Here is a 20,607-nt window from a genome sequence, read left to right on the forward strand (position 1 = left end):
GGGTCCAGTTTCATTCTTTCACATATGGGTAGCCAGCTATTCCAGCACCATTTATTAAATACGAGTTCTTTTCCCCTTGTTTTTTTTTTGTTGTTGTTGTTGTTGTTGACGACTTTGTCAAATTTCAGGTGGTTGTAAGTGTGTGGCTTTATTTCTGGGTTCTTTATTCTGTTCCATTGGCCTATGTGTCTATTTTTGTATCAGTATCATGCTATTTTGGTTATTGCAGCTTTATAGTATAGTTTCAAGTCAGGTACTGTGATACCTCCAGATTTGTTCCTTTTGCGTAGGATTGCTTTGGCTATTCAGGCTCTTTTTTGACTCCATATGAATTTTAGAATAGCTTCGTCTAATCCTGAGGAAAATGATTCCAGTAGTTCATTAAAAATAGTGTTGAATCTGTAGATTGCTTGGGGCACAATGGCTATTTTAACAATACTGATTCTTTCAATACATGAGCATACAATGTTTTTCCGTTTGTTTGTGTTACCTATGATTTCTTTCGTCAGTGTTTTGTAATTCTCCTTACAGAGATCTTTCACCACTTTGGTTAGATGTTTTCCTAGGTATTTTGTGTGTGTGTGTGTGTGTGTGTGTGTGTGTGTGTGTGTCTATTTCTAATGGGATTGTGTTCTTGATTTCGCTCTCAGTTTGAACATTACTGATGTATAGAAATGCTACTTTGTACATTGTACATTGTATTTTGTATAATTGATTTTGTACATTAATCTTGCATACTGAACCTTTACTGAAGTCATTTATCAGTTCCTGGAGCCTTTTTGTGGAGTCTTTAGGGTTTTCTAGGTACAGAATCATATTGTCAATGAAGAGAGATAGTTTAACTTCTTTTCTTCTTTGATTGCCTTTTATTTCTTTCTCTTGCTTGATTGCTGTGACTAGAATTTCCAGTACTGTGTTGAATATGAGTGATGAGAGTGGGCATCCATGTCTTGTTCCAGTTCTCACAGGGAAGGCTTTCAGCTTTTGCTCATTCAGTATGATGTTGACTGTGGGTTTGTCATAGATGGCTCCTATTATTTTGAAGTATGTTCCTTCAATGCCTAGTTTGTTGAGGGTTTTTATCATGAAGGGATGTTAGGTTTTATCAAAAGCTTTTTCCATGTTTATTGAGATGATGATACTGTTTTTGTTTTTAATTTGGTTTATGTGGTGAATCACATTTATTGATTTGCATACATTGAGCCACTTTGCATCCTAGGAATGAAGCCTATGTGATTGTGATGAATTAATTTTTAATTTGCTGCTGGATTTGGTTTGCCAGTATTTTGTTGAAGATTTTTGTATCTATGTACATCAGAGATATTGGCCGGTGGTTTTCATGATTCATTGTGTCTTTGCCAGGTTTTGTTATTAGGGTGATGCTGGCTTTGTAGAATAAAATAAGGAAGAGACAATTAGGGGGTCTTTAATCACTAGAAGTTATAGAAGGGCCGGGAGGAGCTTCACGAGTCTGACTGCTGGGGTGTGAAGACTTCCCATATGGCATTTAAGTCCTTTACCATCTGGCTCCAACCTGGTCCTTTTCCAGCCTCATTTCTCACCAGGTTCCACCTGTCCCTGTGCATTTCACAGCCCAGCTCCATCCAGATCCTTCCTTGCTATTCCCCAAACTCTTCCTTTACTCCCCTGCTCACAGGCATCCTTCTGCCCTTCCAAGAGTCTGAAATGTCTTTCTAGCTCCTGTTCATTCTACGATGGCCAATTCCATTTCCTCCAAGAAACTTACCTTAATTCTTCCAACCTCTCCTAAATACTCAACCAAATCGTTCCTCCAGGGCATCATCATCTGAACCCACTTAGACTTTGTATATAGCACCTGTTGTCTCCAGATTTGTCGTGTGGATGCCCATGTGCATGTTGTTTTCATCAGAAGCTTAAAAGCTTCTTATGAACAAGAATCAAGCCTCTTTCATCTTCATATCTTCACTACCTATCACTCTCATTTCATTAGTAGATAATGTCAGTACTTTGGCCTTGAGCCTAAGAACACATATCTTTTGGTATTTCTGGAGAAAACTACTTGGGCCATATCTCACAGGATGGTTGTGAAAATTAAATGAAATAATATACGTAAGTTATTTTATACCTTATATCTTAGCTCCGATTTTATAACCAGTCACTTTGGCCTATAATGCTGACATTTTTGTGGTTTAGATTTTTGTTAAGCTTAAGCACATTTGTGGATCATTCCTTTCTCTAGGTTCGTTTTAAAAATTTAGCATCCAGACCATATTCTCTACATGCCCATGGACTTTCCTATGAAAAATCATCAGAGGGAAAGACTTATGAAGATGACTCTCCTGAATGGTTTAAGGAAGACAATGCTGTTCAGCCAAATAGCAGTTATACCTACGTATGGCATGCCACTGAACGATCAGGGCCAGAAAGTCCTGGCTCTGCCTGTCGGGCTTGGGCCTACTACTCAGCTGTGAACCCAGTAGGTACTTTCATTGAAAGTTTTTCTCATTCCCCTAACCTCGTAATCTGAGTCCACCAAATGGAAGAGTGGGGGTTATTTCTTGTCAAGTGTCTGTCTTGCTTTTCATGAGGAATGCATAAGAGTGTGGTTAACAGTCTACATTTATCATAACCAGGGACTCTCCATGCAGCTCTTCAGATGACAGAGAGAGAAACATTCCTTCAGTGGAGAGGAGGGAAGATTACTTGAATGATTGGCCATGAATTAGAATGCCTACATTTACAGAAGATGGCATTTATATGAAATTTTCTTCAACAAATATTAGCTATGTTCTGCTCTTTCTTTATAGAAAAAAACTACAAAGTCAAGACTCCCTTATCTATCATTCTGCAATGTATATATACTTCAAAACAATATGTTGTACACAGTATATACATACAATTTTATTTGTCAATTAAAAAGAGAAGCAACTCCTTCATTTAATGCATAGTGGAAAGAGCACAGACTCAGATTTAAATTTTTACCCTGTCAGGTAATGCATAATCCTAGGAAATTCCTTGACCTCTCTTAGCCTGGTATCAGAAGTTAAAAATGAGGTAATAGTACACAGTGCATGGTAAGCACTTGGTAAATACTTGTTCAATGAATGAATTTATATTTATCATATAAGATAGTTGTCACAATTAAATGAGAGATTGCAGGCAAATCATTTAATATTCTGGTAGATTCCCAATAAATAGTATCCCTTATATTATCAATTTATTATTATCATCATTGTTACTGGGATAAAGATCAACTAGAGGAAGGAGGATTATGAATACAACAGAATTAGGTGATAAATATCCAGGCTTATTACGCCATTCATTTATAATCTTCATCTTCAAATTCAGAGCCTGTCAGAAAGTTTCCTTTTTTATATGATGAGTGACTATCAGAAGAGCAAAGAAATTCCTGGGAAAGAGACAATACAATTTACTCTCTTTTTCCAGGAAAAAGATATTCACTCAGGCTTGATAGGTCCCCTCCTAATCTGCCAAAAAGGAATACTACATAAGGACAGCAACATGCCTGTGGACATGAGAGAATTTGTCTTACTATTTATGACCTTTGATGAAAAGAAGAGCTGGTACTATGAAAAGAAGTCCCGAAGTTCTTGGAGAGTCACATCCTCAGAAGTGAAAAAATCCCATGAGTTTCACGGTATTTTCCTCTGACTTTGATCTAATCTAATTAAATCACACTGGGTCACAGTGATTCCTGCCCTTAGAGCTTCACAAGATTAGACATGAGATGCTTCTGAGACAACCAGAGCTACAACTAAAACCGGTTCCTTAACATTCCAGAGGGCTGATGTAATCTGGCAGGTAACACTGTGGGTGAGGCAAAAAGAGAAAGTCTGAAAGATAGTGCAGAGAAGCTGCTGTAAAACAAACGAACGGAAAACCACCACAACAAAAAGCCAGTGTGCTTCAGCTGGTAACACACATTGAAAAGGAATTAACATTGTTCTGCAATTTAAAAAGTTAATAAGCTTGTTTCTGGATCTCTAAAGGCACAAGTGTTTATATAAAAGAAATGATCACCTCTGTGTCTTTTCTAAAATAAGAATGATTCTAACAGTTTTAGCTCTCAGCAGCTACCAGGTGGCACCCAAAGCATATGAGAACAAAATGAGAGAAGAAACTAGGTACCCAGGTAATGGGAGAATAGTGGCAAGAGAGCATGTGGGTGGTCACACTGGGAAAAGTGTGCCTACTTGGAAATTCACTCAGAAATTCGGCCTGTAAGCTAGTAACTGAAACAGAAACTGAGACGAGAAAGGTACGAGCTTGTGTTATGAATATGTAGACAGGTGTTCTCATGCCTGATGTCATTTTAAGGATGCCCAAATGATCTCAACCCGTCCCTCTCCAAAAATTCGCTTGCCTGGTTTCTGAAATTTCACAGCAGTTCCTCTAACTTAAGAAGAAGGAAACAAAGCACTTCCCTCACTTTGGTTTCAGTTAAATGTTTGGTAACACTAAACTTTATCTTTAAAATTTTGTGTTACATTTTTAAGGTGATCATGTTTCTCAGGGACTTTTAAAAAAAAATCCACATATTTTACTACAGGGAGAGTAGATAAAGCCTGAGAACCCGAGACACCTAATCTGAGAAGTGGGCAGAGGAGTTATTGTACCAATGAAAGAATAAATGTGACTTGCTATGGTTGCTGGATACACCAACAATAAACTCCTCATATTATAAACTCCTAGACTTCCCAATTTGCCTGAAACTTTCTCTAAATTTAGAAGGCCTTAAGGTGACATGCTGCATGTCTCCTTGTTGACTCTAACCCCTGGAGTTTACTTTGTCTGCCTATATTTGTGTTTATCTTTTTGTAGTTAAGGAAAATTAAGACTGTTAATGGAAAGGATACATGGGTAAAGCACAGAAGTGTAAAAGCTGGGGAAAAGAGTGATACACGGCTTGGAAAGGGAGATACCCCCGCCTTCTGCTGTAGGCTGGTGTGAATGATATGAGAAGGACTAGTGGTTCTGCTTCAGCCTCTCACTAATATGACATACAAGAGGGCCCTTTCCATGGCTAGGTAGGCCTGGGAATGCAGAATCATGAGGAAGATGGGTGTTGAGTGAGTTGCCCCATATTTCCTTACCAGTCGCCCTCTCTGTGTCAACAGATTTTTAATTGATTTCAACTCTTTGTCCTTTCAGCCATTAATGGGATGATCTACAGCTTGCCTGGCCTGAGAATGTACGAGCAAGAGTGGGTGAGGTTACACCTGCTGAACATAGGCGGCTCCCAAGACATTCACGTGGTTCACTTTCATGGCCAGACCTTGCTGGAAAATGGCAATAAACAGCACCAGTTAGGGGTCTGGGCCCTTCTGCCTGGTAAAGACTTGGGAAATGGAAAGAGGTCCCTGCTAAGAAATACAGGGAAAAGGCAATCATAGCATCTGTTACTCCTTCTTATTTCTTCCTTGTGCATATACTTCCTAAGGAGTCAGAACATAGGGTTCTGGCTTAGAGCCTAGGCAAACTCATAGACCCAAAGTATGTATGGAGTGCAAAAATGTCACCTAATTTATGAACTATTTGCAGCACCACATAGGCTAAATGTGTGACCCAACTCAGTTGCTACATAACATGCAGTTTCTCCCGAGCCACTGTGTGTCATATAGATGAGGTCTCAAGCAGATAAAAAAATGAATCCCACAGGGCTCAGGCAGCTACAGTTATCTCTGCTGGGAGGGTTTCCAGATTCTTCAGTTCTGCTCCTCCTCTAGGCTCTAGCACCCTAATATCTTTGGGCAAGTGACTCCAGGAATCATATTTTTAAACTGACTTATAGACTGTTTGAAGGGGAAAACATTTTTTAAAAATAGTTACAAAAGTTAAAGAATAACAAAGGTATTTAGAGCTTTTCATGTGCAAAATAAAGATAAATGTAGATTTAAACAATCTACAATTATACAGAAGGGATATTTCTGTGCCAATGAGTTGCTTGTACGTGTATCTACTTATGCAGCAGGTGTGTGGGTGGGGCTGTGATGCCAGATGCCAAATTCTCAAACTCTGAAAGTGGATGGCACAAAACCTGTGTCGCTAAAATGTGATGTGGAAGCAGATGGGATTCCCGGAGCTCTAGAGATCTTAAGATAGATCTTCTAAAGCAGAACTCCCGGAGTTCCGGTGCAATTTCAATGCTGTCTCCCATTCTATCTTCCATTAAAAGCACCGGCAAAACCGCAAATCTATAGCCTGTAACTAACCCAACACACGCCGGGCCCTGAGGATCTAGTGAAGGCAGTCCCCTCACAGCACTTTGAGCAGAGGCTGTGGACCTGCCTTTAGATGCAGGGCTAGGAAGTCTAAATGGACTGGGCTCTGACTACATATGCAAGAGGGTTCTGCTACCTTCAGCATGCCAGCAACTCACTACATCTAGAGAGAGACACCATAATTGTACTACTACTAATACAACAATCAATAGATAATTAATCTATCGTATTAAAATCAGAGATAAATATGATCCAACAAAAGTCCCCATCCTCTACCCATACTGTAAAGACCAACCATCCCTCCCACATGCTCCCAGAGACAGACTGAGAAGCTTAGATTACAGCATCTCTAAATCAAACTAAATACTTGCATTGAGAGAGAAAACTGAGATCTTTTCAGTGGCCTGAGGAAGATAAACTGTGATTCCATTCATTTTCACCTACAAACCAAGAGCCTCGCAAACCATAGCCAAACCAGAATTTAAATATTAACTGCCAGGGGGTAATGTTAAATACCAGAATGGATAGCCAGAGGCTCTGAGAAATCCTGCCTTTCCAGTGTTTTTCTTGAACAAATTCTATGTAAATCCTAGTAATATATGTGTTTCTTTATGGAAACTGAAAATATGTAGGGAGGTGCAAGATTTATTTTGATTTTCTTTGGCGGGCGCCTGTGGTCCCAGGCCACTCGGGAGGCTGAGGGTGGTGAGAATGTATGGAACCTGAGGCGGAGCTTGCAGGAGCTGAGATCCGCCACTGCGACTCCAGCCCACGGGCAGAGCCAGACCTGGGGTCCCAAAAAAAAAAAAAAAAAAAAAAAAAAGAGGAAAAGTAAAATGTAAGAGGAGAGAAAAGGGAAACATGCATGATATTTTGAGGCCTAATGGATATTGGGTCTGAGGTCACTTTGATACTTAGGACTGTGAAGCCATACTGTATGGAGTTAACTTGTAAATACCTATATTTAGATAAGTGAAAGTTTCTTCTAGGAGGCATGGTAGAGATTTAAAAATTTCTTTAGTTATCTCTGTGTGTGTGTTGTTATTGTTTTGTTTTTATCTGTTATACTTGTAGTCCTACCTAAAGAAAAATGGTTAAATTCTATTTGAAAGTCTCTTGTGAAGCAGGAATTTTAGGATTCGTAGAGAACTATCAACCACAATATTTACTTATTAATTTTTGCAAATGTAATGTTGTTCTTTTTATTTTAGGTTCATTTAAAACTCTTGAAATGAAGGCATCAAAACCTGGCTGGTGGCTCCTAAACACAGAGGTTGGAGAAAACCAGAGAGCAGGGATGCAAACGCCATTTCTTATTATGGACAGAGGTATCACGAGAGCCATGTGATATTTGGTTTAGCAGGAGAGTGCCTATTACTAGAGTATTACCAACTTTTAGATTGGAAATATTCAACTCTAAGAACTCTGATGTGACAAAGGCATAATTTGTAGCCATAGTTGCTTTTATTCTGGTCCATGGTCTGATTGCATTGAAAACACGGCAGTCAGATCAAAAGCATTCCTCTCAAATGGGAAACCTACGTAAAGCATCCTTCTTCATGATTTGTGATCCATGGGCAAGTGCATGTAAGAAATTCTCCAGGTTCCAAGAGTTGAAGAGGGAAAAGGTCACAGGAATTTAACAATGACTGAGTCACTAAACTTGACATTTCAGCATTTAGGAAACACAGTTTTCATCTGTCCATCCATTCATCCATTCTTTAAGTCATTACTAAGCACCGTTGAGTATGAAGCACTGTGCTAACATCCAGGTAACACAGTGGCTGGTATCCCTTCCTTAATCAGGATATAAATAATCTTGTAACTTTGAGGTCAACTTTTGAGAACATAGTCTCATGAGGGCTAGAACTTTTTTTTTCATATTTTTGTATTTTGTATTTTAATTTTTTTGTAGAGAAGAGGTTGCCCAAGATGGTGTCAAACTCCTGGCCTCAAGTAATCCTCCCCCTCGGCCTCCCAGAGTGCTAGGATTACAGGCATGAGCCACTGCACCTAGCCATGGATAGTACTTAATGTTGTAAAATAGCAAAATTAAGATAAAAGCAGAAGAAAATCAGTTTAAAACATGATTGCATTTCAGGATTTCAGTTGTTTTCTTCTGGGATGCCACTATATCTATTAAAGCACCAGTCTTGTTAGTGCATTTACCATTTTATAATCAGATATATTTAAGTCAGGGTCACGCAAGGTAGGTAAAAATATCTAATTACTGACCTGTCAGAAACATAATCCCTAACCATGGAGTTTTACTTTATTATATACATTTTCTAAGCAAAAATTATTCATTTTTTCCTGTTTTTCCTAGACTGTAAGATGCCAATGGGACTAAGCACTGGTATCATATCTGATTCACAGATCAAGGCTTCAGAATTTCTGGGTAAGTTGTAGCACCATGGTCTGTGAATGGAACCTCCTACAGTTGTGCAGCATGCAGCCTATGAAACCATACATGACAACCTATCTATGAATCAGTTCTTCTCTTTATGCTTTTCTCTACTACAATATAGTGACACAGCTCCATTTGGGGTACACATATGGTAAAGGAAGGAACACTGTGACAGGAGCTAAAGGCCTGTTAGCGTGCTCTTAACACTGCCACCCCTTCTGGTGTGTAATGTTCCCAAAGAGTCTTTTCCGGGAGAAACCAATAGCTGGGGGTCATTGAGTTCTCTACATAAAGAGCCCAGCCTCTCTGCAGGGATTTGGCAAGGATCAGATAGCTTACTCTTATGACCACGTGCTCATTTCCAAACTCTCCTCAGTCACCCTTTTCTGGGTTTGACCACACATGTAGTATTTCAGCCAGATTCACAGGGTCTCATCAGCTAAGCATTATAGTCCTCATTAATATGGCCCTTTGCCTGTGGCAACCATTCATCTATTCAGAAAACTTTGTTGAACCTCCACTATGTGGCAGGAACTCCTCCAAAGTTTTCTCACACTGCCTGTAAGCCCTTTCCGAGATCAAGAGGTCATGATCAAGAGGATGATCAGGCTCCCATATACCCCTTCCATGTCTTCCTGTTAGGCAGGCACATTCAGCTTTAGGAACATCAACATAACAGAAAAAAAAACCAAACATGACCTGTGTGCAAGAAAGGGGATAGGTGGTGGTTGGCAGCTGACCAAACACAGACCCGAAGCCCAGATTTCATCATCAAGGACTGACTTAGTAGCTGAGGCCCATGCCTAGACTTCTGACTACAACACAGGTCCTCCAAGGATCTGGTTTTCCAGTGGATTAAACTCACTTGAGAAATTGCTGAGTTTTGAAAAAATTCAGAATAAATATTTTTCTTCCCTTGAGTTTAGGTTACTGGGAGCCCAGATTAGCAAGACTAAACAATGGTGGATCTTATAATGCTTGGAGTGTAGAAAAACTTGCAGCAGAATTGGCCTCTAAACCTTGGATCCAGGTTTGTTTAATAGACTGATAATATTTACTGCTATTGTAATAATAAAAATGAAAGTGATTTAGTAATTCCTTCTTGTTATTTTTCTTGCAATGTTGTCAGGGGAAATAGCAAGTACTAAGTGCGAGGCACCGTTCTAAGTACTTTATGTCCTTAAAATCAACCCTCTGAGGTTGGTTCTAATAATATCTTGTTTTATAGATTAAAAAACAAAAGGCACAGAGATACTAAGTGCCTTCCCAAAGTAACTCATAGCTAATTAGTCATTGAGTTGGGATTCAAACCTAGGTACTCTGTGCACAAATATGGATTACATGTAGTCATTGTATCAGTTTGCTAAGATCTTATGTGCTAGCTCTTTCGTTCTGGAGAAAGCTGATTGTATAATGAATTTAGGCAGTGTGTGACTTGTTGACAAGGACAGTTCTTTTTACTGGCTTTCCTATATTGCAGGTGGACATGCAAAAGGAAGTCGTAATCACAGGGATCCAGACCCAAGGTGCCAAACACTACCTGAAGTCCTGCTATACCACAGAGTTCTATGTAGCTTACAGTTCCAACCAGATCAACTGGCAGATCTTCAAAGGGAACAGCACAAGGAATGTGATGGTTTGTGTGCCTATGTCTATCTGAATCTCTAGACTCAGTCTAGGAGTATTATGACTATGCCTAATGATTATGTATTTTAAAAAATACCTTTCTGGGTATTACAAATGTGAATGGCTTTCTAAGGGTCATATGGAGAAAAGCAGTAATATGATGGGTCTGTGTCTTACAAATTAAAGAGAGAAGCAGGGTTACTGAAACTTCAAAACCCCACAAAACTTTAAAAAACCATTTTATCATCAAATAAAATACCCAGATTTCTCAGACTGGCCGATGGTGTATGGCAGAGTAGAATATCTGGTCTTGTGTCTCGAGGAGCTCATGCTAAAAAGTGGCTACCAACACTTTTGATTTTACTATTGCAGTTTGTTTTGTTCTTTATTTCAGTGTACCTGAAGTAAATCATAGTGTTAATGCTAGTAAGCCTCCAAGGCAGTGTGATTCTCAGACTTTTTGGGGGGCCACGCCTGAAGAATGGCATCCTCCTTCTTGCTCTTCCAGGGGCTCAGCCAGAAGCCCTAACTCTTCTCCCCGTCTCTATTCCTTTCCCCAAAGAAACCTACCTGAATGCAAGGAGTCTGCCTGCCATTATTATACCGATAATCTCGAGTCTGTTTCTGCTCATATTTTATGTAAAATTGTTTACTGTTTATTAGTTACCTATTTTTAATAATTATTTGTAATATGTCTCAGCACCATTGAAATCCTAAATTGTGGTTCTTACTAATGAGTATTATGAGAGAAAACACAGATTGCAGTTGAGTCCATAGCATAAAGATTTTGTCATCTATATTCATGAGAGGATATTGGTATGTAGTTTTATTTTTTTTAATTGTCTTTTGATACCACAGTTATACTAGCTTCATAAAATTGGTAAGCATGCTCTTCTGTTCTATATTCTGGCTTCATAAAATTGGTAAGCTTGTCTTTTCTACATTCTAGGAGAAAATGTCTGCAGTTGGTATTAATTCTTTAAATATTTGGTAGGAATCACCAGTGAAACCATCTGGGCCTGCAGATTTCTTTTTGGGCAGTTTTAAAGTTATGAATTCTATGTTCTAAATAGTTACAGGGCTATTCAAATTATCTATGTCATATTAGGTGACTTGAAATACTTTGTATATTTCAATTAATTGGTCAATTCCCTCTGTGTTGTTAAGTTTATGTGTGTAGAGTTGTTTGTATATTCCCTTATCCTTTTTCATGTTTGTAGTGATTTTGCCTGTTTCATCTCTGATATTGTCAACTGCATCTCCTTTTTTTTTTTTTTTTTTTTTTTTTTTTTGTGAATCTTGCTAGAGATTTGTCGATTTAAAAAAAATCTTCTTGGCCAGGTGCAGTGGCTCACGCCTGTAATCCCAGCACTTTGGGAGGCTGAGGCAGGCAGATCACGAGGTCAAGCGATCAAGATCATTCTGACCAACATGGTGAAACCCTCTACTAAAAATATTTTAAAACATTAGGCATGGTGGCACACAACTGTAATCCCAGCTACTTGGGAGGCTGAAGCAGAAGTATTGCTTGAATCTGGGAGGCAGAGGTTGCAGTGAGCCAAGATCTCACCACTGCACTCCAGCCTGGTGGCAGAGTGAGACTCTGTCTCAAAAAAAAAAAATCTTCTCAGCCCTGTTTTGTTGATTTTTCTCTATTGTTTTTCTGTTTTCAATATTACCAATACCTGCTCCAATCTTCTGTTTTAAAAAGTTGGCTTTGTCCGACATTACTCTGTCAGGAAAAGGGATAGGGCACAGCCTGGTTACTGCCAAGTGGGGGTCAAAGTCCAGTTTCCCCACTCCACTGCCACCTAAGAAGGGATTGTTCCTTGGTGACTGGGTGGGAACAGGAGTTCCCCATTTGGCCTCCGCTGATACTCAGGGGCAGGAGCTTTATTAGGGGCTGGAGATGAATACCCTAAATCCTTACATGGCCTTTTCTGACACAACCCCAGTAAGAGTGTTGGGGTGCCTCTTTAGCCTCATGAGCATGGAAGTCTAGGCTTCCCATTCAGCCTTTGCTGTTCTGGGTTGGGGAGGGGCCTCAGGTTTTTCTGTGGTGTTTGGCTAAAGGAGAGAAGTCAGTATCCACAAGTTTTCTATTATATCTTGCTAGGCTTCCCTTTACTGGTACTTTGGTTAGAGAAAGCAGATTTTATTTGGGCTTTTTCAGTCTGTACTCATTGGTGTTTCCAGGTTCCTGGTTTCTTCATCTCTAAGTCTGGGATGTATGAGGCAAAAAGAAAATTCAGGACACTCACCACCATTTTGTTTCTTCCAGGAACCCTAGTCAGTCTGTCTTCTGAGCTCTTTTCCCCTGAAAAGATGTTTCCCCTTCTTAGGTTTCTCTTAGCTATAATGTCCAAAGTTTTTAGTTGTACTTACCAGGAGTAATAGGGCAAAGTACATATATACAATATTCCTGGAAGTGGAATTATCCCCATGTATATTTTATAACCAAATGGATTTAGTTCAGGCCCCATGAAAATATAGTATTACAATATTAAAGTAGATGAAAATTTTATTATAAAGTCACTTTATAGATCACTGTTACATAACTAAACTTTCCTCTTTTCTTCTAGTATTTTAATGGCAATTCAGATGCCTCTACAATAAAAGAGAATCAGTTTGACCCACCTATTGTGGCTAGATATATTAGGATCTCTCCAACTCGAGCCTATAACAGACCTACCCTTCGATTGGAGTTGCAAGGTTGTGAGGTAAATGGTAAGGTACAAAGATGCATTATTTTCTCACTGTCACACAAAGAATCAAGATTTGGGAGGTATAGGAGATTGAGTAAAATTTTTAGTTCTCTTCAGTGATTTAGGCTCCTAGGAAAACCTTTATGAAACAGAGGTTCTACTCGGGTAAACTCTCGGTGTGATCTAGACCAAGAATGGTTCTGCCAATCAGAGGGCCAACAGCATCTCTCTGAAGAAAGTGCCTGGATTATGTAGACACATCACAACTCTCCAAGGAAGGGCTCTAATTTGGAATTATCTCCATCAGTCCATTTTCAATATGACCTACCTGAGATTCAAACTAGGCCTGACTCTTCCAAAGTCCTCCAGGTCACTCAGACTTCAAAGTCATGACAGCATCTGGCAACATCACTGCCATATATGTGGTGTTCAATGAGTGTTTTTGAAATCTGAATCGGCTTCCCAACTTCCTGAAACCACGATTCATCTTTATATTTTCTTTAATACCCTGTGTAGGTACTCAAGTCTTTTCTATGTCAGCTGCTATTTCATAGGGGCTGTAATGTGACCTGTGGTATAAATAAATCCAGGTAATCATAAATAGTCATATTAAAATTCTGCTATATGTAACAAGGATGTTTAAGAGTCTTAACTGTTCTTGGATTCTTCAAGCAGTGCTTTCCAATATTTTTTACTTCAAACCACACAAAGAAAATAATATCTGCCTGGCATTCTGAGGTAAAAGAATGAAGTAATAATCCTAAGGCTTGACTGATCCAGGCCCCACTTGGCTGTTCAAGGGCTGGAGGTGGGAAGAGGGATAAATAAACTGGCACACTAGACACCTGCTGTGGCACACCTGTCGGGAGTTGCCGTACTTCCCTTTGGGTGGAGAGAAGAAGCCATGATTTACACTGGAGAAAGTAGAGGAACCCTGGAATCGGTTTCTTATTGAAGCAGATAATGGCACAGTATACCCTTGGATGGATAAGGGTATTTTGCTGATGTCCAGATAGCAGTAGTCTATAACATCTCCCAAATAAAACACAAATCTTGTATCAGCAGGACCACCCCTTGAAACAGTTCCATAAGTCATTGTGTTTTTTTTTCTTTCCATATGGTATAAATAGATTTGTTCAGATCCTAATAAACTACCCTAAAATGTGACATTCAACTCAGCTGATTTATTTAAAATATCTATTTTTTATACAAGAAGCATTATTTTCTTTTTATTCATTTTCTTGATACTTAGGTAATTATTAGCAGCGGGTATTATTTTTAGGGCTCTTTTTTTTTTTTTTTTTTTTTTTTTTGGGTAATTAAGGGATTTGTTTATTAATTTTTTGGTTTTTTTTTTTTTTTTTTTTTTTTCATGGAGTAAGTAAGGCATTACTTCAAGAAAATTTCTGCATGATTTACCAACAAGAACAAGGTGTCACAGAGATGATGGGCAGTCAGCCAGGTTCACTCACTAGCTGTGTTTCTTACAGTCACAGGTCTGCCTTGCTGCCTATGATATTCAAATTACACCTTGGAAAAATTCCAAAGAGTACATAACTTGAATTACCCTCTAAGGGTTGAAACAGAAAATATTAAATAGTGAATGAGGGTCCATTGCATCTTCTTTGTAGCTTTTGTTAGAAGAAACAGCGTGTTTTTATATATAGATAGTTTAGGATTATTGTCACCTCAAAGCAAAGACCAAAGTTTCCATGACTCTCAGAAGGAGGAAATGAGTTTAAATGTTTAGAACATGGTGTTTGGTATCAGATTGTCTGAGCTCAGTTCAGTTTCTGATTCTTCTGGCTGTGTTACCTTAGACAAATTACTGTGTTTTGCTGTACTAAAATGGAGATATTTATGAGCATTAAATAATACATGTAAATCCTGAGAACAGTATTTGGCACTTGGATTCAATGAATCTTCATTTTTGTGATTATTGTTTTTGTCATTCGTTGGTAGTAATATTATTTGTTATCTCCTCTGCAGTGCAAAATGCCATGCAGGGAATATTGGTGTATAATTAATCACATTACTTTTCTTTTGATAGGATGTTCCACACCGCTGGGTATGGAAAATGGAAAGATAGGAAACAAGCAAATCACAGCTTCTTCGTTTAAAAAATCTTGGTGGGGAGATTACTGGGAACCCTTCCGTGCCCGTCTGAATGCCCAGGGACGTGTGAATGCCTGGCAAGCCAAGGTGAAGTATACTCTATGCATGGTGTTCTCTTAGCACTCCAAAAGAATGCAAAGGCCCTCACTACCACGAACATGAGGATCTTGGAAGCAGGAGTATTTTAATCTGTTTCTGCAGATTAAAATCCTAGGTCCAAGAGTCTAGGATGTCTGTGGACTTGATAGCTTCGACTATAACTCTGGCTCAGAGAAAAGTCATCTATCATCTCTGTGGGTTTTGGTCTAGTCTTGATTTAAACCAATAATAAGCAAATTTATTTTGCTGCAAAGGGATAGATAGTAAATATTTTAGTCTTTGTGGGCCATACATTCTCTGCCATAACTACTCAACTCTGCCATTGTAGCAGGAAAGTAGCCACAAACAACATGTAAATGAATGAGCTGGCTGTGTTCTAATAAAACTTTGTTTACAAAAAAACAGGCAGTGGGCCAAATTTGACCCATGGATCATAGTTTGCCAACTCCTCATTTAGACAGCTTACATTAGTGATAAACAAATGATTTATATTTGCAACATCATCTCTTATTTTTTTCTTTACAATTTAGCAATATGTTTTCATTGTCTTAAATGAAATGTCATTTAAACTTTATTCTCTTCCCCACCCTCCTTATTTTAAGAGCTTTGTGATATTTATTGAGACAACTAGAAGCATAGTAAAATGTTGCAAAACCAGAGTTATAAAATCAGTGATCTAAGTTAAACAAATACCTTCCAGAGAGTTATAGTACCCCTGATATTAGCCCACTGAGTAATTCAGGTGATTTAATTTTGGGGTAACTCTTAGTAGTTGACTCATTTTTATTAATTCTTTAAATGACCTGAGATATCAGAATGGCATGGATAACTTGATGATCCCTTCAGCCAACTAAATCCAGATTCCCTACTTTCTACCCTCATATCTCCCTCCCTTAAGATACCTACACTCCAATTTCCTGACTTTCTATAGAATTCTAAGACCTATCCTTAAATTAGGCCACCAGAAAGGAAAAAAGAATTGTGGTGCTAGTGGGGTAAATAGAAAAGATTGGATTCCACACAGTCTTGGGAACTGATATCTGTGTCTTGAAACTCATTCTGGAATCACGGAATCACAGAATGTTACAGTAGCAAGGAGCAAAGCATCTGGTCTAGATTTTTCCTTTTAAGTCTAAATACACAGGAGATTAAATAATTTTAGCTTAGTTTGGTAGCAGAATCAGGACTAGAATCCCATTCTCCCAGTAAACAGGCCATGCGCCTTCCACCATTTGTAGCAGCCCAAATACCTCATTTTGCAATTTTGTAGAGGGCAAAGCTGATACCCAGAGAAGTTAAAATAATAAAAATAGTGTTATATTACATTATATTTATATAATTTACATAGCAATATAAATAATAATTAAAGAGATGTTATCCAGTTCTTTTTCAGATGACTCTTTAGACTTGTTCATGGTTTAACCTTGTCACCCCATACTTCATTTTACAATCTTTTAAAAACATTTGCACTCTCTATAATTTGCTCTTAGTCTTTGTAATATAACAAAGGCCTCAAAGATAAAATGCTAATTTTTAATGCTGTTATTTCAAAGTTAGAATTCGGGATCAGAAATACGTGTTTTACTTAACCCCCTTCCACTCACGTGAAATGTCTTTATATGGTCTCTTTGGAGAGGTTGAAAATCAAAGCTGGACATACGCAGGGATGCACACAGATGCTGTTCTCTCTGTAACTAAAATGTCTCTACCTCTTTTATGCCTGTGAAAACTTCTAGCTGGTTATACTCTGTATCACTGGTACAACCTTGATTTGAAGACACACTAAAATATCACCCAGATGTCGCTAGAGGATGTTATAGACTTAAAAGTTTTCTCATATAATCATTCTAATTCAACTAATTTGCTTTTAAAATACATATAGCATGTGCATTTTTGTATATACACATACACATATATATACACATACACCTAAGTATGTGTGAGTGATGTTGAAGAAACATATCAATATTATTTCCTTTATAATTGAATGAGGCTATGTTAGATGACAAATCTCCCAAAGGTAAAAATTTATCTCAGATTACTCTAAAACTCAGTTTAGACCTTTTGATCTTTCTCCAAACGCATATCACCAACCATGTGATTAGGCATTTTGTTAGGCCGGAGACAGGACAATAACTGTACTGTGTATCAAGCTCTACTTATTGTTTTATCAGGTCTCTCAAATATTACATTTATTTGAAATATCAGAAGAAATTGAACTGTTTCTGCTATTTGACATTAACAGGGGAAAAGAGAAGTTGGGTTTTGTAAAATAGATGAAATAGAGAGAGGATGCTATCCAATTATTTCCCAGATAACCCTGTAGCAATATTACCAGAGTATTTGAATAAATTTGCTTAAGAAAATAATATTTACAGATAACCTAGAAATTTAATAATTTTTCCAAATAAAACTCATGTATTCATTCATTTATTCAACAACTATTTATTGAACACCAACTGGGTATCTTAACATTGTGGTGAGTAACAGGAAACAAAATTAAATAAGCCTCTACCCTCAAGCAGTAAGGAATACTAAGAAGGAAACAATTATAGTACAATATGTGAAATACTTCAATAGAAATTTATACACATATTGTGGCAACAAAGAAGAAAGAGGGAAAGCTTCTAGGAGACAGTGAATCCTAAGGGATAAGATCGAACAAAATCCTTTTGAGCTCTGTGCTTTTATGCATATCTTGGTCAAAAAAAAAAAAGCAAAGGTTTTAACATCTTCCTTATTTATGTGTTTTTGTCATTTTCATAGGCAAACAACAACAAGCAGTGGCTAGAAATTGATCTACTCAAGATCAAGAAGATAACAGCAATTACAACACAGGGCTGCAAGTCTCTGTCCTCTGAAATGTATGTAAAGAGCTATACCATCCACTACAGTGACCAGGGAGTGGAATGGAAACCGTACAGGCTGAAATCCTCCATGGTGGACAAGGTAGAGTGGCATCTGACATGTACCACCTCTTTAAGTCTTCTGAATCTTAGTTCTTCAGGTGCCTGTTGTCAGACAATCTCCTGGTTGTCTGTTTTGGTTTGTTTTATTTCTCACTACACCAGGTTGCCCCCATAGGAGGATAAATATCATTGTCATAAAAAAATAGAGATTTCATTTCTGGTGTATGTAAACCTTGGAGAACTTGCTGATGATGGAGGAGGAGAAATTATACAATTTAGTTGAGGATATAAGGTACATGCCAACAAGGATAAATAAGTTAAAATGCCTGGTCAAATTTTAAATGTTAGCAATAGTTAACCATTTATTGGTGGCCACTTCCTGGCACTTACTATGCACTTACCTTTACATATATTTTTAAATCTTTGCAATGACTTCTGTGAGGTGAAATTTTATTATCCTTACTCTGCTGATAAGGAAATGAAGAATCAGAAAACAAGTAACTTGTTCAGTCATACAGCTAATACAAAGGGGCTGAAGGCAGAAATGGTTTTGCAGCTGCTCCACAGCACCACGTGAGACTTGTTGATTTTTCCCCAATTTAATTCAGAGCACTGGTGAGATGAAATCTATCTGGCATGTGATTTCATAACTGATGGAGGATCATCTCTGTGATAGTGTTCTATGTGTTCTTTGATATGCTCATTTTGAGCTAATAGGATAAAAAATTATCCGGGTTGGGCGTGATGGCTCATGCCTGCAATGCCAACACTTTGGAAGGCTGAGGAGAGAGGATTACTTGAGCCCAGGAGTTCAAGGCTGCAGTGAGCCATGATTGTGTGAGCCATGATTGTGCCACTGGACTCAAGCCTGGGCAACAGAATAAGACCTTGTCTAAAAAAAACCAAACTTATCTGTAAGATTTTTATTTCCATTTATGCTGTCATTAAAGATTTTCTCTTATTTTGCTTTCAGATTTTTGAAGGAAATACTAATACCAAAGGACATGTGAAGAACTTTTTCAACCCCCCAATCATTTCCAGGTTTATCCGTGTCATTCCTAAAACATGGAATCAAAGTATTGCACTTCGCCTGGAACTCTTTGGCTGTGATGTTTACTAGAACTGAATATTCAAAAACCCCTGCAAGAGGCTCTTTAAGACCTCAAACCATTTAGAATGGGCAATGTATTTACACTGTGTTAAATGTTAACAGTTTTCCACTATTTCTCTTTTTTTCTATTAGTGAATAAAATTTTATACAAGAAGCTTTTATAATGTGTCTCCTTGCTACCAGTAAGTAAGATAATGGCTATTAGATCTGCATTAATTTGAATACAGATAGGAAAATATCAAGAACCAACAAGAAAAGGGGCTTATCTTTCTTATTTATTAAAAATGCTATGAAGTAATATTTATATGGTTAAAATGCTTCATTATAACTCTTTTAAATCCTATACACATTAATAAAACAGATATTACTTTAAATAATAATTGATAGACCTGGATAACTTTCATTTCTACATTTTTCTTTAACTATGATTTAACAGCAAAGGAAACAAAGACATGATTTTTTAATGGTTTTTCTTGACAGTGAAGAGAAAAACAATATTATCAAATGAAATAGGTACTTAAAATATCCTGTCTTTCCTACATAACAATGCTTTTTTCTGACTTTCCATGAGGAAGGAAATAGCCAAGCATGTTTCCAGTAGCCCAATTGAAATTGTGAATCTGTCCTGTTCTCCCTAGGGACTGCACACATTGATATTCAAGGTTGGTGGTCATTATATATGGAGCAGAACTAAAATAACCATGGTAGAACTGAATGTGTAATGTTGGCTTTATTCTAGCTGGTACTACATGGCACACAGTTTCAAAACATAAGTTCACTTACGGGAAAGCTCAGACCTGTAAAACAGAGCATGGGAACTGCTGGTCTAAACGCAGTTGTTCCTGCTGGAACAGACCTCTGGTCAAACTGGCAAGCAGTTAACATTTTCTTTCAGGGCCCTCCTTTCTATGGCCTCAACTTCCTCCTCTCTCTTCCAGCAACTTCCCCTTTCATCATTCCTTTCCCTGGGGACTTGGCATTCAGTGATCCTGTAGATATTGCACAACTGGAGAACCTTTAGACATCCTTAAAGTCACATGAGATAGACAGTCATTGATGAGGCTGTCTGAACTAAAACACCCCAAAACTTAGTGTTAAAAGAGCAACCAAAAAAAATTTATGTGAGATTATGGATATGTTACTTAGCTTGATTTAGTCATCCCATAATGTGTACATATATCAAAATGTTATGTATACCATAAACATATACAATTTTATCAGTGGAATTCATAACAATCTCTCAGACCACAGTGCAATCAAATTAGAACTCAGGATTAAGAAACTCACTCAAAACCACACAACTACATGGAAACTGAACAACCTGCTCCTGAATGACTTCTGGGTAAATAATGAAATTAAGGCAGAAATAAATAAGTTCTGTAAAACCAATGAGAACAAAGAGACAACGTGC

The 20,607-nt window shown here is 37.9% G+C and overlaps 1 protein-coding gene across 1 annotated transcript in view; it reads left to right on the forward strand.

The window, feature by feature from the left end:
* The window catches only part of F5 (coagulation factor V), a 72,210-nt gene extending 52,855 nt beyond the window's left edge, over positions 1-19,355 (forward strand). The window contains exons 15-25 of the mRNA XM_021930714.2: positions 2,222-2,458; positions 3,430-3,640; positions 5,155-5,334; positions 7,436-7,552; positions 8,551-8,622; positions 9,558-9,661; positions 10,112-10,267; positions 12,840-12,984; positions 15,013-15,164; positions 17,943-18,125; positions 19,059-19,355. Coding sequence (XP_021786406.2) covers positions 2,222-2,458; positions 3,430-3,640; positions 5,155-5,334; positions 7,436-7,552; positions 8,551-8,622; positions 9,558-9,661; positions 10,112-10,267; positions 12,840-12,984; positions 15,013-15,164; positions 17,943-18,125; positions 19,059-19,205 — 1,704 coding nt within the window. The 3' untranslated portion in view covers positions 19,206-19,355. The remainder of the gene's footprint in view (positions 1-2,221; positions 2,459-3,429; positions 3,641-5,154; positions 5,335-7,435; positions 7,553-8,550; positions 8,623-9,557; positions 9,662-10,111; positions 10,268-12,839; positions 12,985-15,012; positions 15,165-17,942; positions 18,126-19,058) is intronic.
* The last annotated feature ends 1,252 nt before the right edge of the window (positions 19,356-20,607 follow it).

This window comes from Papio anubis, chromosome 1, assembly GCF_008728515.1.
Source record: "Papio anubis isolate 15944 chromosome 1, Panubis1.0, whole genome shotgun sequence".
Lineage (NCBI taxonomy): Eukaryota > Metazoa > Chordata > Mammalia > Primates > Cercopithecidae > Papio > Papio anubis.